The sequence below is a fragment of the Myotis myotis genome, unplaced genomic scaffold (assembly GCF_014108235.1).
Source record: "Myotis myotis isolate mMyoMyo1 unplaced genomic scaffold, mMyoMyo1.p scaffold_m19_p_3, whole genome shotgun sequence".
In the NCBI taxonomy this organism is placed as follows: Eukaryota; Metazoa; Chordata; class Mammalia; order Chiroptera; family Vespertilionidae; genus Myotis; species Myotis myotis.
The window spans coordinates 108,648,103-108,666,967 of NW_023416335.1; the positions used below are offsets into that span (position 1 = coordinate 108,648,103).

An 18,865-nucleotide genomic window follows, 5' to 3' on the forward strand; every position below is an offset into this window, starting at 1 on the left:
AAATGAAAGAATTCACTTTTCTAATAGCAATGGCAACTTTTTCATTACTTCTTAATGGTGACATTAAGGAGGGATAAATCTGAACTAAATGTCTTCCGAAAAGTGAATTTGTAAACAGCATTATAAATTTCAGTGTATTTATTTAAATTTAGGTTTCAGGCAGAAATGTCAATAATGAAATAACATTGGTTTTTGTCAGTTGCAAAGTCAGTAACTCAAACAGGGTGCTGTCCCCCTTATTTTTTTTTTTAAATATATTTTATTGATTTTTTACAGAGAGGAAGGGAGGGATAGAGAGTTAGAAACATCGATGAGAGAGAAACATCGATCAGCTGCCTCCTGCACGCCTCCTACTGGGGATGTGCCTGCAACCAAGGTACATGCCCTTGTCCAGAATCGAACCCGGGACCTTTCAGCCCGCAGGCTGGCGCTCTATTCACTGAGCCAAACCAGTTAGGGTCCCCTTATTCTTTTTACTTAATGCCCAAATACATGGAGATCACTAAGCTTGTGCAGTAGAAAATATGATTTTTTAAAAATTGAACTCATAAGTTAATATCAAGGAAATGTTTGGGAATTTATTCCTTTATTCTTGCATTCTCTTGTTCGAAATAAAATATTAAGGCTCTATTGAAAAGTTCTGTTCCTTTTAGAATGACTATAGGCATAGGATTAAGTCTGAAAATCATTGCTTTTGCTTTGGTTTGATTCATGGTGAATGATAATTAAAAGGCAGTTCATTTCAGCATGCTGTTACATGATATGCTTTGTCATATTTCTTGCCTGAGCAGTACTGTCAGATTTATTGTCTGGGCAGTACCATCAGGAATGCTTTCCTTGTATTTTCAGTGCTTTTTCAATTTTTGCCAGTCCCAGGTATCACTGTGGGAGCAAAACATTTTGGTATCTGAGAGCACAGACTATGGAGGGAGAAGGTGAGAGTTGGAACAACCACCAAAAAAATTGTCTTTTTATTTTATTTTTTTAGTCTAGAAAATTAATGTGAAATTAAATGGTATATAGGACAAATATTCCTTATTTGATTGAAAAACTAATTTACATTTCTTGAAATTATTTGGCAAATAGTTGAATACCTCCTACATATCAGGTACTGTTCAAAGCATTTGGGATACATTAGTGAGCAAAATAGACAAATTGCTTCCCTTTTGAAGCTCCTTGTAGGGGAGAGATAATCAATTATGTTGTATGTTAGGAGACCATAAGTGCTGTGGTAAGAAGCTGAGCAGGGTCGGGAATCAGGAGTGCAGACTCAGGGACTGCTTGTAACGTTAAATAATGAGTCAATGTTGGTTTTCTTTAGAAGGTGTCTGGTGAGCCAAGGCTTAGGGTTGGTGAGAGGCCAGGGAGGCTGGGAAGAACATTGAAACAGTGAACAGCAGATGCCGAGGCCCACCGCAGGCAGTCATCCAAGAACAGCAGGAACGGCTACTGTGGATGGAGCAGAGTGAGGAAGAATTGTGTAGCAGATGAGGTTAGAGAGGAAAATACTAGTAGAGGGGATCAGTGAAGTCTTTGGGCCTTTGTAGTTTCTGATCTGAATGGAGTGGGTGCTCTTGTAGGGTTTTGAGGTGACGGTGCTGCATTGAGGGTAAACTACCTGGGGCAGAGGTGGGAGCAGGAGATCAGTGAAGAGGCTATTTGCTGTCATCCAGAGAAAGATGCTGTTCCAGACCAGAGTGATAGTAGAGGTTGTGAGACTTTAAAGAAAGCTCTCTTTGACTCACTGTGCTGACTTCTGGTTTATGAATTGAGAAGGTAATCCCATGTTTCCCATAATACCAGGACTGGGTTATTTGGGACACTGAATGCTGTCTGAAATGTAAAGTATGTTCAGATAGCACGCTGAAGAAACTGAAGTAGGACCAGGGTATCAATCTTGGGATAGCAACAACTAAAACAACATTGTGATGTTTTCAGTTGTTTCAACTTCTCTGAGAATGTGGTAGAAGGGTGATAGAGAGTGATGCAGGAGGACCAAGGGAGGGGCTCCTGACAAGAGGTGGCATTTAAACTGACACTTGGAGGATGAATGGGAACTTGCAGCATAAAGAGGAAGGAAAATAGTATTCCAGGCACTGACAGCAGCCTAGCAAAGAGTCCAGGAGTGAGAGGAGGCTCATGTGAGAGGAGACTCATGTGCACACATGAGGGGAGAGGTGTTGGTTGAAGGTAGAGAAGTAGGGTGGGCCAAAGAAGTTGGATTAAAAGTGTTGAAAGGGTTTGAAACAGGGAAGTGAGTTAATCAAATTGTTTTATTAGAAGATTGCAGTGTGGAAGCTGGATATAAAGGATGGCTGGTAAGTTAGGAAGCATTTCCATTAGTGGAGTGAAGATGGGGGAAGGGCAGATGGATAACAGGTGTTTCAGGGGCAGCTCTTGGGGACTTTGGGGTTGATCAAGAGTGGTGAGGAGAGAGGCAGGAATGAGGACAGGCTCCCGGAGCCCAGGGTTCATCTTCCTGTGGTACTCTTCTTGACCTTGCTCCCATTTTACAAAGAAAGGGCAAACTCTTCCTTGTTCCAAGTCTTACTGTGATGGGTTGTCAGGTGTGTAGAAACCTGCAGAGTTCCAGATAGTGTGGTATTGGGGTTGAGTGACTGGAGTAATGGTAAACCAGTAATTTTATAAGTCAGGAGGTTTTCAGTCCTTTGCCTTAAATACCACTGAAGAGTGACTTAATAAAGCTGTCAGTTATCATGTTATTAAAAATAGTTTTTGGTGGTAGAGCTCTAGTGATTTTTGGCATATAACTTGCAACAAGTTCAGATAATTTAGGGCTCTGCTATTTTTTAAATGCCTTCAATTTCCTTACATGAATGAGTTTTCACAGTCTTTTTATCTATTAAAATGAAAAACAAGAGCCAAATTATACTCAACTCTGTCTTATTTTAGCAGTAAGAAATATTTTTTCACAGGTACATAAATTTATTTTAAAAATAAAACCCTGCTACATCAATCTCATTCAGACATATTTATGTTTAATAATTTAAATGTGTGTTGATATTTTGTGCAATTGTGTACTACTAAGTATTGTAATAACTCAATATAGAAGACATTTTAAAAGTCTTACAATCATTGGAAATTTTATAAAATTATATTTTAGTAGCTAGACATATCTGTTTTCCAACTGTTAAAAACTTGTTTATTTTTCAAATGGATGGTGGTGAGTATCGCAACAGCATGGTAATTAAATTCCAGTGCATAAATTTAAGTGGCTACCCCAGCTATTTCAAATTCTATTAGGCTGAAAATTATAATACTTAAAACTATTCTTTAAAACAATTCTTCTAGATGTCTTAATGAGATTTCTTTGTTTTAGAGAAGAACAGCTTCTTAAAAACATCAAATTCTGTCTCACCAAAACTATTTATTCTTATAGGGAAATTTTAATATATTGTGAAGTTGTCAGGATATTATTGTTTACATGCACCCTAAAATAATTTTTTTTAAGTTTGAACACTGGTGGTGAAGGGAGTATATATAGTGAAAAAGAAGAGGTTCTAGGGACAGAACCTTAGAAACCAACTGTTTTAAAGAAGAAGGAGATCAGAGGACAAGAGGATGGCATAACCCGAGGAAGAGTAAGAAACAAATTAGGGGAAATATGGAAAATATGGTACAAGGGAAGACATTTCAAAAGGGCAGAGTGGTCAGTAGTATCTGGTATTTCTGAGACATCCAACTGGATAAAAAACTGAAATGTCTGTATGATTTCATTACAAAGAGACAGTTCAGTTATCTTGAGAGTAGTAGGAAGGCAGTGGCCAGACTTGCTGTGATTAAAACCCCTTTCTTAGCACTGATAGTCACAAGATGGTGTGGTAAGGGGTTCTTTCAATTAAATCTTTGCTTCTTTGCCTTTAGCTAAAGGCAACTTAAATATATATCATGTCTAGTTATGTGTTCCCTTAATCCCATTCTGGAACAAAGGCTTTTTTTATTTATCTGCACGTCATGCTGCGTTGTTAATTATGTAGTATAGAAAAGGACATTTCATACACCATGTAGGTGATTTTTCCAGTAAGATTTTAATTTTTTAATACCATTAAGAATCAAGTTTTATAGGAAATGAATAGGACTATCAGATTTTTAAAAATCCTCATCCAAAGATATGTTTGTTTGTTTTTGAGAGAGAGAGAGAGAAACATACATGCATGTGAGAGAAAAACATTGGTTGGTTGCCTCCCGTAAGCATCCCTACTGGGAATCAAACCTGCAACCTAGGTATGTACCCTGACCGGGAATTGAACCTGCAGTCTTTTTGATGAACAGGATGACACTCCAACCAATTGAGCCATCTGGCTGGAACAGGACTATCAGATTTAGAGACAGGACTCAATATTCAAAACATTCTGGATAAGTCTATTACCAGACCCTGCACCATAAAATGGCCAATGCTAATCATGGCACTGTTAGGTAGTGATGGTGTGCTGAAAATGTTAGCATCTACTCAGAAATTTTATTTTATTGTATTGTATATATTTTTATTGACTTGAGAGGGAGAAGGAGAGAAAGAAAAATATCCATGTGAGAGAGAAACATCAATCGGTTGCCTACTGATTGGCAACCGAAACCCAGGCATATGCCCTGATGGGGAATCGAACTGGCAACCTTTTAGTGTACAGGATGATGCTCAACCAATTGAGTCACACTGGCCAGGGCTACTCTGAACTTTTAATTTTATGTATTTCTCCATTTTGAATCTGAAAAATTTCTTTAGAGAGTAATGCAGGTACAACTTTAACAGAAGGTTATCTCTGGCCACAGTTCCTCTCCATTTCTTTGTCTTGTTTGCTGCTTCCTGAAAGATCAGCAACAAAGTAGGGCATTTGTCTACAGCGTTATTAATGAAAATTTCAAGAATAACCTGGCCTAAATCCATAGAGTTGGGAAACAAAAAAAGGACTTTTATGAAGAAATTAACTAATAAACGAAGAATAATGACTTCTTTTTGTACCCATAGGCTGTTATCTGCTGTTCTCAGAGTTTCAGAAGTTGAGTCTCGAGCAATAAGAGCAGATCTCACTGATCTGCTAAGCCCTCAAATGGGCAAAGATATTGTTTGGTTTCTAAAACGCTGGGCAAAGACTTATCTCCTGGTGGATGAGAAGCTATATGATCAGGTCAGAATGTAAAACTGTTTAACTTCATTTGGATTTATGATTATGGCAGTTATAGAAATGAGAACATTTTCTTGGAGATTTTATTATCAAAATGTGACTAAGCTGAACATTTTCCACATTGAAGAGAACTGCATTAGTGACATGCTATTTTAATAACTTTTCTTAGAGCACATCATTTAATTCAGTGTACTTTAACCAATATTAAGTTATAGATTACTGTTTGAGAACAAATTAACTTATGTTCTTTGAATTTGTGTAAATATCATGTTAGTTTAATAATAACAATAATTAAAGTGAACAATAAAATCACATTGGATAATACTTCCAGCAATAAAGATAAATTTTAAAAAATCACATTGGAAAACATTAAGTGGATTGAGGATGTCTCTTTGGACTTACGGATATGAATTTATAAAATGATGTGAAGTGAGCAGCACTTCATATTTAGATGCTAATTTCAGTTTGATTTTTCTATGGATTTTTTTTTTTTAGCTGATCATTCTTTCTGACCTAAAAAATTGGTTTTTTCTTTAAGATAAGTCTACCATTCAGTACAGCATTTGGAGCAGATACTGAGGGTTCTCAGTGGATTATTGGCTACCTCTTACAGAAAGTCATCAGCAACCTCTCGGTGTGGAGTAGTGAGCAGGACCTTGCAAGTGACACTGTGCAGCTCCTTGTCACTTTGGTGGAAAGAAGAGAAAGGTAAGCTGATTGTAAGAATCAGGCTGTGTGTGTGTGTGTGTGTGTGTGTGTGTGTGTGTAATGAGCTTGCTTTTTAGTGTAGACTTTGCAAGTGACAACAATTGGTCCTAAGGTCTAGGTAGATCCTGCATTTTTGGAGCAGTGTGTTTAAAAAACAGTGTCATGTTATTATTACAAGTGCAAATAGGGCTTCCCTGTGTTACAAGTGAGGATTGCATTGACTGTTCAAGGATTCGGTATGAAAGTATCTTATGAGTACCATACGTATTTAATTTAGTAATTTATTTATATATTAAAGTTTTAAAAAACTTTACAATAAAATAGTTTCATTTGATTATTCAGGTATCCTATTAGTATTATCCCATTTTAAAGATGAGAAAAACTGATAATTTAGTAATTAAAAATTGCTTTCTACAACAGATTCTGGAAATGTTTTCATTTTTCTTACTGCATAGGAATACGATTATTATTATTACTATTGTCATTGACTACTACTTATTGATTTCTTATAATATACTAGGTACTTTTCCAAGCATTTCATATAAAGTATCCTATTTAATCACATCAATCTCAGCCAAGAGATGCAATGTTGTTTTTAATATTGTTATCCCTATTTACAGATCAGGAGACTGATTTAATAAGAGAGGTTAAATACATTTTACATAGTCAGATTACCAGTGGGATTTGAATGCAAGCTTGTGGGTCTCCAAATTCTATGCCCAGTTTACTATACTTGAAAATCAATTAAATCCAGCCTGGTCCGTGTTGCTCACTGGTTGAGCATCGACCCATGAACCAGGAGGCCATGATTCAATGCCCGGTCAGGGTCCATGCTTAGGTTGTGGGCTCAATCCCAGTAGGAGGCGTACAGGAAGCAGCTGATCAGTGATTCTCTCTCATCATCGATATTTCTGTCACTCCCTCTTCCTTTCTCTGAAATCAATAAAATTAAATAAATAAATAAAATTAATTAAATCCTGGCACCTTCCATTTTGTTTACTTAGTTTACATACAATCTAAGTGGTACATCTATCTTTTGTTGTTTTTGCCCATAGGGCAAACCTAGTAATCCAGTGTGAAAACTGGTGGAATTTAGCTAAACAGTTTGCGACCCGAAGCCCTCCTCTGAATTTTCTGTCCAGTCCGGTGCAGAGGACGCTGATGAAGGCCCTTGTCCTGGGAGGTTTTGCACAGATGGACACAGAAACCAAACAACAGTATTGGACTGAGGTAATCAGTTCCTCTGATGCTGATAGCACCCTCTGGTGGAACTTCGTTGTTTTATCTATGTATTGCCATAAAATAGTCCCTGGAGATATAAACATTGGTCATTGCTTTTCTGTTATTTTTCCCTTCTAATGTATGGGTTGAAGCTTATTATTTTGTAAATGTCATCTTATGATTTGTTTGTGTCTGCTTGTGATGATATTGAATGTTAATTATCACTATTCTGCAAGTGTTCTGCAGTTTAGGTATATTTTTCTCCCCAACTCAAATGAGAATCTGAAGTGGTATATTAATTCTTCACTAAGAATCAGTGAAATGTTCTTTTGTCTTGAACAAGGAAATACGAATTAACCATTGTATTAGTTTGTTAAGTCTGCAATAACAGAGTAACACAAACTTAGCGGCTTAAACAACAGAAATTCATTATTTCACTGCTGAAGGAAGGAAGGAAGTCTGAGATCAGGTGTCCAAGGGTTGGCTATATCTGAGGCTGCGAGGGATCATGTGGTCCAGGCCTCTCTTAACTTCTGGGGCTTTGCTGGCGATCTTCAGCATTCCTTGTCTTGTTGACACACCACTCCTACCTCTGTCTTCATCTTCACATGAAGATTTCCATGTTTTGTGTGCCTGTGTTCAAATCTCCCCTTTTTATAAGGACACCAGTCATACTGAATTAGGGAGTCTTTCCTAATGACCTGATCTTAATTTAACTAATTGTATCCGAAAACAGCCATATTTCCACATAAGGCCATGTTCTGAGTTTCTCGGGGTTTGGACTTCAACATAACAATTTTGCGGGGACATAATTCAACTCATAACAACCACCATGGACATTGCCTCACATAATAAGCTTTAAATTGGGAACCAAGACTTACCATTGTATGTAGGTTACCGACCTATGTCCTTAAGACTAGAAGGGGCAGACATTAGGGAGTTGTGACTTCAGAAGCAGAAAAACCAGGCTGACCATGTATTTTAGTTGAAATAACTGTGTTATTATACATACAGGTTTAAACAGAATTAAGATATTACCTTCATGAATATGTTTATTGACTCTTATACGCAGGGCATAACTGAGTATCCATAATTATGTCCTATACTACGAGGAGTTGAAAAGGAAAAAACCAGGCAGGTGCTTGTATTGGGCTTGACCCTGTAGAACAGAGGTTGGAAAACTGTAGCACACAGACCAAATTTAGTGTGCTGTCTGTTCCTATAAAGTTTTATTGAAACACAGCTACTCTTGTTGTTTATATGTTGTCCATGGCTATGTCTGAATGACAGCATAGTTGTAACGAAGTAGTTGGGCCAGAGGTGGCATATCCTGCCCAGTCTAAAATATTTACCCTCTGGCCCTTTATACAGGGTGGGGCAAAAGTAGGTTTATAGTTGTTCATATGGAAAATAATACAATAATTAATAAATAAATTATTATAAAAAAATATAAGAATAAACTCTGTTTTGTGTACTCAAACTGGAAAACTACTTTTGCTTATCCCTGTAGAACAGTGTCAGTCCCTACTTTGAGGTTTAATGTTTTATTGGAAAGAGATGAGGATAGTGGCTGAATTTTGTGGATGGCATTGAAGTTGTGTTCTGTGAGTTACGGGATTTCCTTCTCTCTCCCTCTCTCTCCCTCTCTCTTTCTTTCTTTCTTAAAGCTAAATTACTTAAGGAAGTGAGATGATGGCATGCACTTATATTTTTCCATGAATTATAATTTTTGCTGGATTGAGATTTAATTGACATACATCATTATATAAGTTTAAGGTGTACAGCATAATGGTTTGACTTACATATAATGTGAAATAAGTTCAGTTATCATCCATCATCTCATATCTCATATAGATACATTAAAAAGAAAAAACAAAAAAGAAAAATTTCCTTGTGAATACACTTACGATTTACTCTCTTAAAAGCTTTCCTATGTGCCATACAGTGTTAGCCATAATCATCAAGTTGTATATCACAGCGGTCGCCAACAGGTGGTCCTCGAGGACCAAAAGGTTGGCAACTGCTAGTATATCACATCCCTAGTGCTTACATTTATTTTATAACTGAGAGTTTTTTGTTTTGTTTTTTAATTAAATCTTTATTGTTCAGATTATTACAGTTGTTCCTCTTTTTCCCCCCATAGCTCCCCTTCATCTACTTCCCACCCCACCCTCCGCCCTCAAACCCCGCCCCCCCCCCCCCCACTGTCCTCATCCATAGGTGCACGATTTTTGTTCAGCCTCTTCCTGCATCCCCCACACCCCTCCCCCGCCCCAAGAATAGTCCACTCCCTTTCTATGTCCCTGATTCTATTATAATCACCAGTTTATTCTGTTCATTAGATTATTTATTCACTTGATTTTTAGATTCACTTGTTGATAGATGTGTATTTGTTGTTCATAATTTGTATCTTTACCTTTTTCTTCTTCCTCTTCTTAAAGGATACCTTTCAGCATTTCATCTAATACTGGTTTGGTGGTGATGAACTCCTTTAGCTTTTTCTTATCTGTGAGGCTCTTTATCTGACCTTCAATTCTGAATGATAGCTTTGCTGGATAAAGTAATCTTGGTTGTAGGTTCTTGGCATTCATCACTTTGAATATTTCTTGCCACTCTCTTCTGGCCTGCAAAGTTTCTGTTGAGGAATCAGCTGACAGTCATATGGGTACTCCCTTGTAGGTAACTGACTGTCTTTCTCTTGCTGCTTTTAAGATTCTCTCTTTGTCTTTTGCTCTTGGCATTTTAATTATGATGTGTCTTGGTGTGTTCCTCTTTGGATTCCTTTTGTTTGGGGTTCTCTGCACTTCCTGGACTTGTAAGTCTATTTCTTTCACCAGGTAGGGGAAGTTTTCTGTCATTATTTCTTCAAATAGGTTTTCAATATCTTGCTCTCTCTCTTCTTCTGGCACCCCTATAACTCAGATGTTGGTACCCTTGAAGCTGTCTCAGAGGCTCCTTACACTATCTTTGTATTTTTGTATTCTTTTTTTATTTTGCTTTTCTGGTTGGGTGTTTTTTGCTTCTTCAAATTTCAAATCTTTGACTTGATTCTTGCGCTCCTCTGGTCTGCTGTTGGGTGTCTGTACAATATTCTTTATTTCAGTCAGTATATGCTTAATTTCTATTTGGTCCTTTATCGCAACCTCCAGGGTCTCACTAGATTTCTTGAGGGTCTCATTAAGTTTATCAGCGGTTTCTAGAAAATTCTTGAAAAAACTTTAAAAGTGTGGTTTTGAACTCTATATCCAGTAGTTTGCTTTCCTCCATTTCTGTCATTTGTATCCTGTTTCTTTGTTTCCACATTTTTTTATGCTACGCTGTGTCGATAGAGTGGCTTTCTGTGCTAGGTGTCCTATAGGGCCCAGTGGCTCAGCCTCCCCAATTACCTGAGGCAGATACTCTTGGTGCACCCCCTTGTGGGTTTTGTGCACAGTCTTGTTGTAGTTAAGCCTTGATTGTTGTAGGTAACACTGGGAGGGATTGACCTCCAGGCCAATTGGCTGTGAGAATCATTGTGACTGCAGTGGGAGAACTTCTGTGCTGGAGACACCCCTCTGGGGCAAGACTTGCTTCAGTGGGACTTTGGTGCTCACTGAGTCTGCCCCCTGAGGGTGTCCTTTATGGATTCGAGGAGCTGCAATCTGGATGGTCCCACTCTGACCACCGGGCACACTGGCTCCTGGATCTCTAAGAAGATGCTAATCTAGCCTCTGCCTGAGGCTATCCAGCAGGAGCCAGCTGTGAAGCAATGCAAGTTGCCCTGGGGCCTTGGCCTAGCTGCAGTTCGTTGGGTAATTATCAGATTGTAAAGGGCCATGCCTTTCATATACAAAAGCCAGCACACAGCTTGGGCAGGGCGGGGTCGCAGGGGATCAACAGGGTGGAACAAGCAGCTGTGGCTGCCCTCAGAGGCCCCACGTCTCAGTGTCCGGGTAATTGTTGCAAGCACCTCTGAGAGAAAGCTGCCCTTGAGTTCCGACCGATGCCAGACCGTCCAGTTTCTCCCATATGAGTCTGGGTCCCCAGAGACTCGCTCGGAACTGCAGCTCAGAGCCTGAGACTCCCTCCCGATTGAAAAAGACAACTGTGTCCTCAGCCGCCAGCCCTCTCCGCATGCACTTCCGCACCTTTGTATTTTACTTCTGTACCGCACCTCCTCTGAGTCTCGGTATGCTTTTCTCTTTCCTTCTAGTTGTAGAATTTCCACTCAGCCAGCCTTCCTGTGGTTCTGGATGATATCCGTTCCGTCTTTCAGTTGTATTTTTGAAGTGGTTGTTCGAGGCAGCAATCTCTGGTGTTTACCTATGCTGCCATCTTGGTTTTTCCTATAACTGAGAGTTTGTACCTTTTGACCACCTGTCTTCAAATCCCCCTCCCTCCACCCCTACTGTTGGAAACAACAAAAGTTTTTCTGTGAGTTTGGTGCTTTTGTTTTGTGTGTGTGTGTGTGTGTGTATTTTTGAATAGATTCCACATATAATTTAAATCATACATTGTTTGTCTTTCTCTGTCTGACTTATTTCCCATGGTATAATGCCCTAAAGGTCCATCCATATTGCCCTAACTGGTTTGGCTCAGGGGATAGAGCGTCAGCCTGCGAACTGAAAGGTCCCAGGTTCAATTCCGGTCAAGGGCATGTACCTTGGTTGTGGGCACATCCCCAGTAGGAGGTGTGCAGGAGGCAGCTGATCGATGTTTCTAACTCTATCCCTCTCTCTTTCTCTCTGTAAAAAATCAATAAAATATATTTTTTTAAAAAAAGGTCCATCCATGTTGTCTCAATAGAGGATATTTTTGCGTGTGTTTTTTTATGGCTGAATAGTATTCCGTTGTGTACATACACCACCGCTTTCTTTATCCATCATCCATCAATGGACATTTAAAGTTAAACTGTTTCCATGTCTTGGCTATTGTATATAATGCTGCTGTGGCCATGTGGGTGCAGATACCTTTTCTAATTAGTGTTTTCATTTCCTCTGAATATGTACCCAGAAGTGGAATTGCTGTGTCATGTGGTAGTTCTATTTTTAATTTTTTGAGAAACCTCCATATTATTTTCCATAGTGGCTGCACCACTTTAGAAACCTACCAACATTGCAGGAGGGTTCCCTTTTCTCCACATCCTCACCAGTACAGACAATCCTCGAGTTACGTCGGACTTGACGTATGTTGTTTCGTGGTTACATCATCATCTCCCATTTATTTATAAAAAAAAAAAAAAAGTTCCATCATTTCGACGTATGTACATATGTGCTTTATGTTTATTTACCACAAATAAAGGTCAGGAATTGTTATTGTTCTTTAAACTTTTTTTACTGTTTCACTTCATTCCTGCTGTGTATGTGCTCCATGTGCGTGACGTAGGTGGGTTCCGACTTATGGCGAAAATCGAGTTACAATGTGCCATAGGAACGGATCTCCGACATAACCCGAGGACCTTCTGTATTTATCTGTTGTCTTTTTGATAACAGCTATTCTAACAGGCGTGAGGTAATGTCTACTTCATACAGAAGTTTTGATGACCCTCAAAATGGGGAATATAACGTGTGGTTCAGAATTCTTTGTTTTCTGTGCTTTTTCTTCCTCCAGCAGTTAAAAATGTTTTGGAAAGTGACTGTTTTTCTTAGTTGAGGTAGTAAAGATGAAGAAAAAAATAAGGTATGTGAATTAGCCTTTTAGAAAATCCATGCTTTGTTTTTATAGGTTCTTCAGCCATTGCAGCAGCGATTCTTAAGGGTGATAAATCAGGAAAACTTTCAGCAGATGTGCCAACAAGAGGAGGTCAAGCAGGAAATCACTGCCACGCTAGAGGCCCTATGTGGCATTGCCGAGGCTACCCAGATTGACAACGTCGCGATCCTTTTTAATTTCTTAATGGACTTCCTTACCAATTGCATTGGATTGATGGAAGTTTACAAAAATACCCCCGAGACTGTCAATCTCATAATAGAAGTTTTTGTTGAAGTTGCACATAAACAGATATGTTATCTTGGAGAGGTGAGTGCTTTCAAAGCTTATCCCTTCAGGATTAAAACTCCTTAAAACTATAACAAAATAATAGGTACTTGCCTTCAAATTTAATGCATATTATCTGAAATGTTTTTATGCCTCCAGAAGGTTTTTCAAAATACTGTTTTCAAAAGAAATTAGAATTCAGAGTAAGGCATGTTGAATGAATATAAATTCTTGCCCTAAACACATGTTAATAATCAGTAATTTCTTTGGGCTAATTTGCTATTAGATCAAATCATTCAAATGAGGAATATTTGATAAAACAAATGAATTATGGTAGAGAACTTTGACCAATTTCTCTATGGTAGAACACTAAGGCCTAAAAATATTTTTTAAGGGTTTTCTTTTTTTTTTTTTTTTTTTTTTTTTTATTGATTTCGGAGAGGAAGGGAGAGGGAGAGAGAGATAGAAATATCAACTATGAAAGAGAATCAATGATCAGCTGCCTCCTGCACACCACCCACTGGGGATCGAGCCCACAACCCAAGAATGTGCCCTGACCAGGAATCGAACTGTGACCTGGTTCATAGGTCAATGCTCAACCACTGAGCCACGCTGGCAGGGCAGGCCTAAAAATTTTAATGGCAGTTTGTATAGTCTGTTTTGTAAATCAGATAAGTGTTTAGACATACTAAATTATTTTATATTTATTAAGCAAAGATGTATTTTCGTTCCATTAAATTATTTAGAAAGCTCTTTAAAAACAGCCTTAAACATATATTTATACTTGTTAGCAGCAGATTAGCTTAAATCTTATCTAAATCATTTAATATGGGCTCCTGACTTGTATTTTTTTTTATTAGATCAAAGGAACCTACTTGAAAGTGAGGTTATATTTAAAATATTAAAAATGTAGTCACAGTTAAATTATTGAGAGGGCATGACAGTGCCATTCTCATGTTTAAGACCACTGTTTGGTACTCTGTGTTTTTGCAAGTTATACAGTTTTAAATCTTAAAATCAATGAAGAAGTTGAATAGCAGCAATAAAGTAGTTCTGTTGCCAAAGTCTTATCATCTCTAGTCAAGTGAATAAAAAAAATGGATATTATATTTTATTGCTGGAAAACTGCTAATATTTTAAGCATGACTAATTAGTGTGTAATTTTTCATTTTTATTAATGTTTTAATATAGTTTAAAACAAGCATTTGAGATCATTGGGATTTCGAGTAAATGTATTAGATTATATTTTTAAATTTAATATTTATATTTTTTTGGTAGCCTAATTTCTGCATGCTTTCTTACAGTCCAAAGCGATGAACTTATATGAAGCCTGCCTCACTTTGTTGCAAGTATATTCTAAGAATAATTTGGGACGGCAAAGAGTGGATGTCACAGCGGAGGAGGAACAATATCAGGACCTACTTCTTATTATGGAACTTCTTACAAACCTTCTGTCAAAAGAGTTCATAGACTTCAGTGATACAGGTAGGGTGTGAACTTTGTTATTTTTTTGTTGTTGTTAAAGGATATTTTCGTTAAGTAAAATCTTATGAGGAGTTCAGTTTACAGAATAGATGAAAATGTCATCTCTGGTCACTAAAGTGAGGGCGGAACCCCCGGTCTTCCCTGCCTGGCTTTCCTCTTGTAAAGAAGAATAGTAAAATCTTTCACCTGTTAGGTTCTTACCAAATGCCAGGTATTATTCCTATCAAAATGGCGTGAAGTAGGTACCACTGTTACACTCATTTTATAGATGAGAAACAGGTGCAGGAAACACTTGCCCACAGATCTGGAGCAGTAAATTGCAAGACTAGATCACATCCTGGCACCAGACTTCAGAGTTATGCTTTAGTGACTGGTCCCTCTATGTCCTGAGGAGGCTGTCCTGGAAAGCCTTCCAGAGTGAGGCTTGGGAATCATGTTGGGGTGCGAAATACTGACCTCTGGAGCTCACAGACCACCCTTGGGAGAGTAACTTAGTGGCTCACGGACAGCAGAACCCTGGGGAAGTCAGTCATCCTTCCACTAACTTTCTTAACTTTTCACTGGGTGTGCTTTAGAGTGTAGAGTGTTCACGGATGAGCTCAGAAGTCTTTGGTCCTGAGCTTGGTGCCTGGTAGCCAGGAGTTATTATAGGTGAGAACTTCACTAGTAATTGAAACCTTATGTATTTGTAGAGTATTCTCTTACCTCCCTCCTACCTCACGGCTCATTTTCCCTTAACACAAAAGAGATCTTGCTTTTTAAGAGAAAAACAAATCCTGTTGAGCATCTCCTTTGAAGTTCTGCAGATATTTATTGTTGTGGACACTTCTTCCTTATAAGATTCTCTTTTTGAGCTGGGTGCTGTAACTTTCCACTTTCCTTATTATGCCCCATACTTGAGATTGTTCTTTCTCTGTTTCCTTATTCACTGGACAACAATTCTTTTCACTGTCTGTGTATTCATGAGCCCCCAAGTGAAACCGTTTTTAAGACCCTGTCCCACATCCCCTCAGTGCTTCCTTCCTATACCAAAGCTGAAATGGCCACTCTGCCAGGTGCCAGGCCCACCTCTCACACGAGTGTTATTCCCATCCTTTCTGATTTCTTTAGGTCAGTCTTTAATTCAGGAGTTCTCAACCTTTTCCAGGTTGTGAGCCTTTAAATCCTGAATTAGTTACTGAGCCTTTTCCTTGAAAAGTTAGTTTTATACCAACCTGCAGTTTCACACACTGTATCCGTTGATTGATGGGCTCTTGGTAACTTTTCTGTAGACTTTCCAGGATGTAAGCACCCTGTCAGAGCTCAGTACCCTGAGTAATTTGAGTTAAAAATCAGAGCTGATACTGAAAGGGCGGGAGAGCTCTTAGGAGCATTTAGAGCAGTGGTTCTCAACCTGGCTGCACATTAGAATCACCTGGGAATCTTTTTAAAATCCTGATTTCTGGGCCTCATCCTCTGGAAATTCTGTTTCTTTGCTATGGGGTGAGGCCACAACATTAGTAACAAAGAAACAATTTCTGGAGAATGAGGCCCAGAAATCAGGATTTAAAAAAAAATTCCCAGGTGATTCTAATGTGCAGCCAAGGTTGAGAACCACTGCATTAGAGGGAAAAGCCCCTGCAGTCTCCCAGGTTTATGATAGAAGTTGCACTTCATCTTGCTGTTCTATAACAAATGAGAGAGCAAACACTACAGTTAAACAGGAGAGAGGAAGTTTTCAAAATAAAAGAGCAAAAACATTCAAGTTATAATTAAACATTAAGAAAAGACATTGAGGTTAAAATGCTCAGGATTGAAAGTACAAAGTAAGGGGGGAAAGAATAAAATAAGGGTAAATAGGATTGAAGTTCAGATGATAGAAAAATGAAGACAGTTAAAATAGAAAAATGATAAACAGCATTAACTATTTAAATAGATGGTAAAAAGGAAGATAATATTTTTAAGTCATTATTTTTTAAATAAAGCTAATAGATGAGATAAAAACAAAATATTTTAAGTATTATGAAATGAAATTAACATGCTGGATGGCCTATTATATGCATAACTGGCAATGTAGCTTTGTTCTCCATTTTTGAATCCTTAGTAGAGCTCGTGGCTGGAGAGCTGTGCCCATCAAGCACCAGGTCACAGCCTCCAAGTAGAGAGCCTGTTTTGTTAGGGAAGCCTGCGGGCAGTGCCAGAACAGCCTCACTGCCCAGACAGGCCTCAGGTTTGTATGCCTTGCTTTGGAAGATGGGATTCTTCCAAATGGAACTGAGACCCCTATGGAGAAGTTCAGAATTAGGCGGTTTTGAAGTAGAATTTTTTATTTACCCCATTTTATCTTTTCCCCCCTTGTTCTAAAGTAGTATGCTCTTAATAGAAAAATTTTAAAGTACAGAGGCAGAAAAATCACCCATACTTTGATATAATCCAGAGTAAACTGGTAATTTCCCATTTGCTTCTTTTGTACAATTTTCTTTGCAGTCGTATAATTTTATAGCCTGCCTTTTAAAAATATATATACTTTTTATTGATCTCAAAGAGGAAGGGAGAGGAAAAGAGAGATAGAAACATCAATGATGAGAGAGAATCATTGATTGGCTGCCTCCTGCACGCCCCACACTGGGGATGGAGCTCACAACCCAGGCATGTACCCTGACTGGGAATCGAACTGTGACCTCCTGGGTTCATGGCTCGATATTCAACCACTGAACCACACTGGCTGGGCATTATATTCTGCCTTTTTTATTAATGTACTAGGGGCCCGGTGCATGAAATTGGTGCACTGGGGTGGGGGGGGGGCGGTGTCCCTCAGCCCAGCCTGCCCCCTCTCACATACTGGGAGCCCTCAGGGGATGTCCTAGTGACGGCTTAGGCCCATTCCCTGCTCCCCTTGGGGATAGGGCCTAAGCCACAGTCTGGCCTCCCTTTGTGGGAGGTGACTGGGCTGATCAGGGGAAGGCACCAGTCCCATCAACCCGCTGCTGCACCCACTGCCAGTCACTGCAGCCACCAAAGTTTTTTTCACCAACACGGACTCCAGTCTCTTCACCATAAAAAAATTACAACTTTCTTTAGGCATTTTCAAGATGTGTCTTTCATATAATAATAATTTCTTTATTATTATTTTTTTGTCCTCACCTGAGGATATGTTTCCATTGATTTTTAGAGAATGTGGAAGAGAAAGGGAAAGACAGAGAGAAACATCAAAGTGAGAGGAACACTTTGATTGGTTGCCTCCTGTATGAGCCCTTACCTGGGCCCAGGCCAGGGAGGAGCCTGCAACCTAGGTACATGCCCTTGGTCAGAATTGAACTCAGACCCTGCCATCGGCAGGCCAAGGCATTATCCACTGAGCCAAACCAGCTAGGGCAGGATATGACATTTCTTAGCCCTCCAGCAGTGGACCTTCGTTTTTTTCGCCAGGAGTGTGGTGAAAAACCCTAGATCACCTTTTTGGATTCTTATTACCCAAGTTACTAAGAATATTACCAGTGGCATACAGGAAGCTTAACCAGTGAGTGGTCAGAAAAGGTGTTTCCTCTGTAGTTCACACCAATCCCCGGCTTGCCTCCACCCCCCGCCCCAGGCCTGATGCCTCTGGCCCAGGCTTCAGGCCTGGGCAGGGGACTCCCATCTCCCTCTGATCACCGGCTCGGCCCCCCACCCAGGCCCCTCCGATTGCTGGCTCCGCCCCCTGCCCAAGTCTGATGCCTCTGGCCCAGGCTTTAGGCCTGGGCAGGGGACCCCCACATCCCCTGATCACTGGCTCCGCCCCCCACCCAGGCCTGAAGCCTCTGGCCCAGGTGTCAGGCCTGGGCAGGGAACCCCCAGACCCCTCCGATTGCCGGCTCCACCCCCTGCCCAGGCCTGACGCCTCCGCCAAAGGTGTCAGGCCTGGGCAGGGGTCCCCCATCTCCCCCGGATCACCGGCTTCTGGGCAACTTCTGGGGCTTCTGGGGCTGGCCTGCAGCCTGGGATGGCGGCTCCCACTGGCGGCTGTGCTGTCCCGCCCTGCCTTTAGTATGCAAATTAGCCGCCATCTTTGTTGGCAGTTAATTTGCATATTGTGCTGATTAGCCAATGGGAGGTGTAGCGAAGGTACAGTCAATTACCACGTTTGTCTATTATTAGATAGAATTATTGACCCTTTTCTCTTTATTAAAAAATTTTTATGACTTTTTTAAAATATATTTTATTGATTTTTTACAGAGAGGAAGGGAGAGAGATAGAGAGTCAGAAACATCGATGAGAGAGAAACATTGATCAGCTGCCTTCTGCACATCTCCTACTGGGGATGTGCCTGCAACCCAGGTACATGCCCTTGACTGGAATCGAACCCGGGACCTTTCAGTCCACAGGCCGATGCTCTA

At 39.7% G+C, this 18,865-nt stretch overlaps 1 protein-coding gene across 11 annotated transcripts in view; it reads left to right on the forward strand.

Moving 5' to 3' along the window:
* The window catches only part of XPO4 (exportin 4), a 151,216-nt gene that overhangs the window by 124,390 nt on the left and 7,961 nt on the right, over positions 1-18,865 (forward strand). For all 11 annotated transcript variants that reach the window (XR_004965664.1, XR_004965665.1, XR_004965666.1 and 8 more), the window contains 5 exons: positions 4,985-5,144; positions 5,680-5,849; positions 6,905-7,079; positions 12,774-13,067; positions 14,330-14,510. Coding sequence is in view for 8 of the 11 variants with exons in the window: in XM_036296562.1 (XP_036152455.1) it covers positions 4,985-5,144; positions 5,680-5,849; positions 6,905-7,079; positions 12,774-13,067; positions 14,330-14,510 (980 nt within the window). In the remaining 3 variants the exon portion in view is untranslated. The remainder of the gene's footprint in view (positions 1-4,984; positions 5,145-5,679; positions 5,850-6,904; positions 7,080-12,773; positions 13,068-14,329; positions 14,511-18,865) is intronic.